Here is an 8,162-nt window from a genome sequence, read left to right on the forward strand (position 1 = left end):
GGATTCATCTACGGGTTATATTCTCTAGGTGGACTTGGAGTATCCGCAACATCTCCATGACGCACATGTCGATCTACCGTTCTGTCCGAAACGCGATAAGCCGCTCGGTAAGCGGCAGGATAAACTTCTAGCGATGGTATATGACAAAAAGCGTTACGTTATTCATTTCCGCAACCTGCAGAAATGCACGCGCCACGGTTTTCGCGTAGCAAAAATTCACCGCGTACTACAATTTGCGCAATCTCCATGGCTTCGCGATTACATTCAGCTTAATATAGATTTTAGAACTCGTGCAAACAACGATTTTGAGAAAAATTTGTATAAATTAATGAATAACGCGGTATTCGGTAAAACCATGGAGAACGTGCGTAACCATGTCAATGTGAAATTATTAACTAAATGGGACGGACGGTACGGCGCGGAGGCAATGATTGCGAAACCGAATTTTCACAGCCGTGGCGTCTTTTCGGAGAATCTGGTCGCGATCGAACTGCGTAAACTCGAGGTGAAGTTCAACAAGCCAATTTACGTGGGTATGTGTATACTTGACGTATCCAAGACATGCTTGTATGAATTTCATCATGAATACATGGCGCTATTGTTTCGTGAGAAATGTAAAATTATGTATACCGATACAGATAGTTTAATATATAACAGTGAATGTGATGACGTATACGAAATTATGAAGCGTGATTTTAATAAATTTGACACGAGCGATTACGCAGTTGATAATGTGTACGGTATTCCGCTCGCTAATAAAAAAGTGCCCGGACTAATGAAAGATGAAAATAATGGTCTAATTATGACTGAATTCATAGGGCTTAGAGCAAAGATGTATGCCTTGTGCGTTGATGGTAAAAAAGACACAAAGAAAGTCAAGGGAGTCAAGAGTAATGTTGTAGCAAAATCGATAACTTTCAATGATTATATGCGATGCTTGCACGATGAAATTGAAATAACGCGACAACAGTCATGCATAAGATCTAAATTACATGAAGTATATACTGTGCTTGAAACTAAGATTGCTCTAAGTCTATACGACAATAAGCGATATATTGTACCCGGTTCTACTAACACTCTGCCATGGGGGCATTAAAAAATACCTCAATAAAACACTTAATTTGTATAATGTGTATGTATTGCGAACATTATAAATAAAATACTCTATTTTTTTTATAATATGTGTGTATATATTGCGAACAGTACAAATAAAACACTAATTTTTGTAAATATCGCGAATATTATAAATAAAACTTTTTTTTATAACATATGTTTTAGAAATAAGCAACTCATTTTTGTATTTCATATGTTTATATATTTTAATAAATGTGAGCACAAAGTGCTTTATAATGTAATAATATGTTTATATATAATTTATTTACAACACACTATCCTTATGTATCCAAGAATTATGTGATTCATCGAATCCCAGGCATTTCACATAAACCTCATTTCCTCTTTTGCGCAACACTTTTTCAAGAAGGTACACATCGGGATTAGCGACACGATGCAACTCGTATTCATAGAAGTCTCCGGCAACAAGTTTTCCACGGTAGTCTTCCGTGGAAATGGAGATACGTCACAGGATTTTTTTTCTGCATTTTGATGATTTTAAACACCTCCGTTGTCCAATTTGGTGTGTAGCCTTTCTCAAAAGTTGTTTTGAATTTACTCACCGAATCACTCACTTTGAATCGTGCTGGTTTGGCAATCTTAGCGTGATTATACACCGAGGTTAAGAGTCTTTCAGCATTCGTAGGAGTAACATCGATAGGTCGCATACCAATAGTTCGGTGCTTTCTCATATTGTACTCCGATAAGAGATATGGCAACAAATCCATTTATAGCTTCCATTAAGTGTAAACTGTTTCCACATGTTGTTCTTCAACGTACGGTTGAATCGCTCGACCACCAACGCCTTCATTACAGAGTACGTAGAATAGTGATTAATGTCACGTTTTTTCAAACATTCTTGCACGTTTACGTTGTAAAATTCTTTTCCCATGTTGGTTTGCAAATTTTTCGGACATCTTCCATTGCCTCGAATTATCTTTGTTATTGCTGCCGCCATCTCATTTCCACTCTTAGTTTTCAACGGCACGGCCCATGCATACTTACTCAGCACATCGATAATGGTAAGAATGTAATGGTAACCTTTGTTAAATCGCGTATAAGGACGCATCTCGACCACATCTGCCTGCCACAGATCATTGTATCCGTAAACTATGACATGTCTTCGCGGAAAATTTCTTCTTGCAGGGGCATACAGTTCTTTCAGCAGCCGCTGCTTCTCGGAGCTTTTCTTCTGAGACATGTTTCATCACAATGTATGACACACGAATGACACTGAGATATGACGTTTACTCTTTCTTCTATTTTGTCTTATCAGAAAAAAGCGTCATTATTTCAAGCTTATGTAGTGCAGTTTGTATGTTATTTTGGAACTCTATCATCCTCTTCTCGAATTCTTCCTGTCGATTTTTCAAAATTTGTATGCTCTGTTGCACGTATCGTTTGTTTGCAACGTCCACATCATCATCGTCCACAGGTAGAGCTACACGTCGAATCTTGCGCGATCTTGCGTCAAAGTCGGCTGCGACCACGCAAAGAGCATTGTCACGCATGTAATTTCTGAGTGATCCGTTCCATTGGTGGTATAGCTCCGCTCCACTTTTTCCGAATGATATTCCAAACTTGTTTATTAGCATTTCGACATTGACAAAATGATTTGTATCATGCGGTTTTAATTTATAATAAGACCGACCTCGCAAAGTTCTTCGATTATTGACAGAATCTGATTATCATGAGCGTTGTTGCCAGCTCGACGAGAAGCGTCGAGCAATCGAAGGCGGTCCACTAGTTTGTTAGGATCGTCCCAATGAACGTAATCGATCTTGTTATCAGTCAACCTCATGGTGGATGGTATCACTCCTCTACCCTTTTTTTTACCCATAAGCGGAGCGATGATTTGCTTATATTTGTATTCCTTGTTACCTATGATGGGATTATCGACGCTCCAACTACGTCTACGAGCATTCGTTTTTAGCAGTATATTTTTATACGGGATTTGCGAAAATGCTCAACAATAATAAAGCGGCACAGCGTCAACTGGAAGAACTGAAACACCATAACCGTGTCATAGAAAGTGATGGAGTTTATTTTGCTTCATACAAACTCCGGACAAGGAATCTCGAAAAAAAAACGTCAGAAAAGAAGCATTAAAAATGCCAAAGGGCGTGACTACCAACGTACAACTGCAACAACTGGCAAACCTTATGCGCATTCCATATTTCAGAGTTGTTTTCATGCGTATCACCTTACCAACAGATAGAATATATAGAGACGAGAGCGGTATCGTGAATTTGGACAATGCTGAGGGACCTAGCACTCATTGGGTGGCGTATGCAAAGAGAGGGAATCGCGTTATGTATTTCGACAGTTTTGGTAACCTTCGTCCATCGAGAGAATGGTGCAATATCTAAACGTGACACAAATCGAATACAATCGCAAGGCTTATCAACGTTACAATCAAAGCAATTGTGGACAACTTTGTCTACAATTTTTACAAACCGTTGTAACAACCCGTGTTTCTTATTTAGAAATCGCGCACGGACGTAGCTCGTCGGTGATTCCAGGGCACGATCCGGGTTAAGAGAGAGAATTAGGTCGTGATTTGAATGTGTAAAATATGTACAGTTTATTGTGCAAGGACGAGATACAACGTACTAGTAATATATACAAGATCGCTTTTAGGACGCGTCACCGGTGATACGTCGTCGGCCGTATCGTAAATGATGACGATCGTTCTGCTACCGAGCGGTTACAGAGAGCACCGGCTTTCGATGCACGTATTGTCGTCGGTGCGGTCGCTGTTATTCGCGCGACAGGTGCGCGTGTTGACGCCGCTGGCGTTCCTTCGGCGCGACGGGCGGTCCGATATTTACCGGCCTTGCGAGGTCGCGTGCGCGGGTTTCGCGGCTGCTGATGCGATAGCAGAGCGCGGGGCGACGCTCGGCCGAGCAACCCTTTAAATTCGCCGGTCGTACGGCGCGCTATTGTTTACAGGCGAGATGCGACGGCTATGTCGAGTACGCTTGACGGAGGCAAAGACTCTTTACCCCGTTTTCTTTAGCCGTCGCGGCTGGATCGGAGCGGTGCGGGGAGGCCGGTCGGGCAAGAACGCTTGCCAGAGCCCAAGACGCTTGAGCCCAGCTTCGGCGAAGAGAGACGGGTGTTAGAGCAGTAGCCGTCGAGAACGCTCGACAGAGGCCAAGACGTTTGACCCCAGAACTACTTCGGGAGACTTTTTCAGAGACTAGTCGGCGGAGTAGTTGTCCGAACAGTCGGCGGAGAAGCCCCGCATTTCGCTGCTCCGGCGCTTTTATACCCGGATCTCGAGACGTCGGAAACGCTCGGTGGCGGTTCGGTTTGCTTCGGCGCCAGCATCCCCGCCACTCGAGATCGGTTATTCGGAGAGCGAGCGAGCACGTCGCCAGCGCGTGCCGGTTTGGGCCGGTGCGCGTGCGCGGCAAGATGTGTCTCGATGCGCGGATGCCTCGTCGCTCGTGTTGGCGCGTTTGAAAGTTTTTGTGGGCGCGCAGCGCCTCGTTTTGCGCTCGGCGGTTGTTCGGCTGACGCGTGGCGGACGGTGACCGTTCCGCTGGGGGGGTCGCGCGGAGGCGATTTGTTACACCGTTGAAGTTCAGTTTAAAAACTGACATTGCACTGCTTAAAACTCAGTATTCGCTCAGACATGTCACTGACGTTTACACTGATGGGCAAAAGTAGCGTCCTCGCGGTAAGCTACTTACCAGCTGTAGATTTGAGCGACGATGATTACGAGCTCGGGTTAACAGACTTTGAAACCTACTACACGGTACCTAATGTAAACTCATCAAATAATAAATTTTACTATGACAAGGACGATAACAAAATTGTCATTCCCAAAGGACCGTATGAACTGCGCAACATAAGTAAGTATCTGAAACATGCAATTTTACAATCTTATCATCTTGATGTCAACGGTATTTCGATCAACGCGACAACGCCGGTTGTCCGCAGTGGTATGGTGTTCGATGATGGTGAGAAAGGACAGAGATAATAATCCGCGCGAATAACAATACGATGAAGAGTGAGGTTAATTGTGTCTATCGAATAAATTTTACCAAACCCAATAACATTGGCTCGCTGCTAGGATTTTCATCGAGTCGTATACTAGAGCTTCAACAGTGGCATTAATCAGATACACCGATAAATATTATCCATGTAAATATTATTCGCACAAAATCCAACGTAACCACGGGGGCGTACAACAATGGTAACTGCGTGCATACAATATACGAGTTTTCACCAAAGGTGCTACCAGGATATAAGATATCGGAAACGCCATCACCGATCATTTACCTTCCAGTCATCGCACGGAGCATTTCAGACTTAACGATTCGCATTGTGGATCAAGACGGTAGATTGCTCGATTTTCGCGGAGAGGAAATCACTGTTAGACTGCACGTACGGAGACAGAGACGATAACGTGAAATGCTCGTGTTCAACGAGCAGGTAAAATAATCAAGAGACACAATTTATAACAAAGAGACGACAACGACGACGACGCCAATCAAGAATATTCAATTGCCTGGCAAAAGGAAACTCACTGCATCGAACATACAATTTTTTAAATCATTGAGATTCACTGTACGAAATGATTGATATCTTGAACATTAAAGGTAAGCCGATCTTTGACGATTGCATCATCAAGATGGAGACTCACACGTACAATCTGTATGCCAACACGACATTTGGGAATAGCGATGAGATAAGAATATCAATATAGCAGCAAGATTTATATACGTTACCGTGTAAAAGTTTTCTCTACATCGAAGAAAGATTGACGACAAAAAATGTAAATGCCAATACGTCAGTGCTTGGTTTTAAATGTGTGGGGTACATGTTTGATGAAATTCGATATGAACTCAACGGTGTGGAGATTGATCGCTCTAGAAACGTTGGAATGACTAGTATGATGAAAACTTATGTATCAATGTCGGAGTTAAATATAAGGAATCTATTACATGCTGGATTTCAATATGAGGATAGAATAGAAACATTTGATGGATGCTTTAATTTTTGCGTACCGCTTAACGTGCTATTGGGATTTTGTGAAGATTACAAACGTGTGATAGTTAATGCTCGTCATGAGTTAATTTTGATACGAGCGCGCAATGGTAACAATTGTCTTGTGGGAGATCCAGCGATGGAACCGAAACTTGAATTATTCAAAGTGTAATGGCGTATGCCTCATGTTATGTTAAATGAAGTCGACAAACAATCCATGTTGCGAACCTTGCAGAGCGGGCGATACCTGAGTGTGAGTTTCTGTTCATGGAATCTATATGAGTATCCCCTATTACCAAGTACTACGAAGCATTCCTGGGCAGTCAAGACTGCAACTCAACTAGAAAAACCGCGATATGTCATTTTTGCTCTGCAGACTAATAGGAAAAATATTGTGAGAGCTAACAAAAGATACTTTGATACCAGTAAAATAACCAATGTAAAACTACCTAAACTCTGAATTTTATCCTTACGATGATCTGAATCTAGACTTCGGTAAAGGCAAATGCGCTCTCTTGTGTGACATGTATGCACGTTTTCGTCCGTTTTATTATCAACATGATAAATGTTTGGAACCGATGTTTGACGTAGCAGCATTTAAATCTTATGCTATGGCTGTCATTGACTGCTCGCGACAAAACGAGTCTGTTAAGAGCGCTACCGTTGATGTAAGATTAGAATTTAAATTGAAAGAGAATGCACCGGCAAACACTAGCGCCTACTGTCTCATTATACACGACCGCGTGATTGAATATTTCCCATTGACCAACGTAATGCACAAGATCATGTAAAAATACTGGCATATAAAAACCAAGATGTTTTGAAATAAGAAACAGTCTCGAAAAATTTCTCCTTATGATCATGTCAACATTTGTAGACCTGCAAGGTTTCATTGTTAGAAGAAGATTTGTCGTGAAGCAAATGGCGGTATTGAGACAGAGGAACGTTCTCTCACATTACATTTTTACAAATTCTATACCATGGGACGCATTGCTAAAATCCGAAAAGTTTTGCGTTTCTTGGTTGACTGCTTATTATCATGGATTGCAATGGCACAAAGGGATGGTCCCGTATTGGATGGCGAAAGATCTAATTACAAGAGCTGTGTATGAAATGATAAAGAATGATGACATCGATGGTGACGACGCACACTGTGACCAAATCGATTTTAGCCGGCCAAAACTTCTAAACATCGCAAATTATTTATATTTTATCACCACATTTACGGTAAAATGGTTCAATTATATTTTTAGAAACATTTAGTGAAAAAATATGTGCAAAATTTTTTTCTGTTAATATAACCCAGGGTTAGGACAACGGGGACGTTGGAAGATATGTAGCCCCAGTTTTTTAGATTTTTTTATTTCTTTGTGCATTTTATTTATTTTGTATTTTTCTCCGTTTTATTTTGTTGTTTTTAAAGATATTTTGAATGTACAATGCAAGCTAAAAGTTATCTGTTGATGTGTTATATGAACGCAATGAAATTTGTGCTAAGAGAAATTTATTTATTATAACTGAGCGACATGTGCACATGTAATGTAGCAAAGCGAAAAACATGAAGAAAGAATACAATCATGGTAGGCCGCACGGACTAGTGGCGGCGCAGCGCATAGAACTAGCTAAACAAAAAGAAAGAACGACATCTATATGCTAGTGATTCTTAAAAAAGGCTACCTATAGAGTGACTACAGAGCGCACTATCTCAACATTATCGAAATTAAAAACTTGAAAGTTTCCTAGGTTTCTTAGGTTTATTCTTTTTCAACTTTTTTGTAATCAACATAATTTTGATCGCGAATATCTGAATTTTAACCATAAAATTAGCTGCAAAAAAGAAAACAACAAAAATTTTGATTCATAATAATTTTTAAAACATAAATGATTATTTTTTGTTATGTTTTTAAATGAATAATTTTTTAAGTGACGAGTAGGTAAATCTAAATGAATATTTACATTAGTATTATTAATAGAGTATTATTAATGTATGTGAACATTTTGATTTAATTCGTTTTACATGATAATTTATTTTACATTACAATTTTGCATAA

At 40.4% G+C, this 8,162-nt stretch overlaps 1 protein-coding gene across 1 annotated transcript; it reads left to right on the forward strand.

Annotated features, from left to right (window-relative positions):
* The first annotated feature begins 6,289 nt into the window (after positions 1-6,289).
* Positions 6,290-6,902, forward strand: LOC105200303. The gene is made up of 2 exons (XM_011167777.2): positions 6,290-6,536; positions 6,601-6,902. The coding sequence occupies exons 1-2, from the start codon at positions 6,290-6,292 to the stop codon at positions 6,900-6,902; spliced, it is 549 nt and encodes a 182-aa protein (XP_011166079.2).
* Positions 6,903-8,162: the final 1,260 nt, after the last annotated feature.

Source organism: Solenopsis invicta, chromosome 5, assembly GCF_016802725.1.
Source record: "Solenopsis invicta isolate M01_SB chromosome 5, UNIL_Sinv_3.0, whole genome shotgun sequence".
In the NCBI taxonomy this organism is placed as follows: Eukaryota; Metazoa; Arthropoda; class Insecta; order Hymenoptera; family Formicidae; genus Solenopsis; species Solenopsis invicta.

Excerpts from the sequence above, each read along its gene's own strand:
- LOC105200303 (XM_011167777.2), top strand. The coding sequence starts at position 6,290 with ATGCCTCATGTTATGTTAAATGAAGTCGACAAACAATCCATGTTGCGA. Across the intron at positions 6,537-6,600 it reads CAAAAGATACTTTGATACCA|ACTTCGGTAAAGGCAAATGC; the intron begins GTAAAATAACCA and ends ATCTGAATCTAG.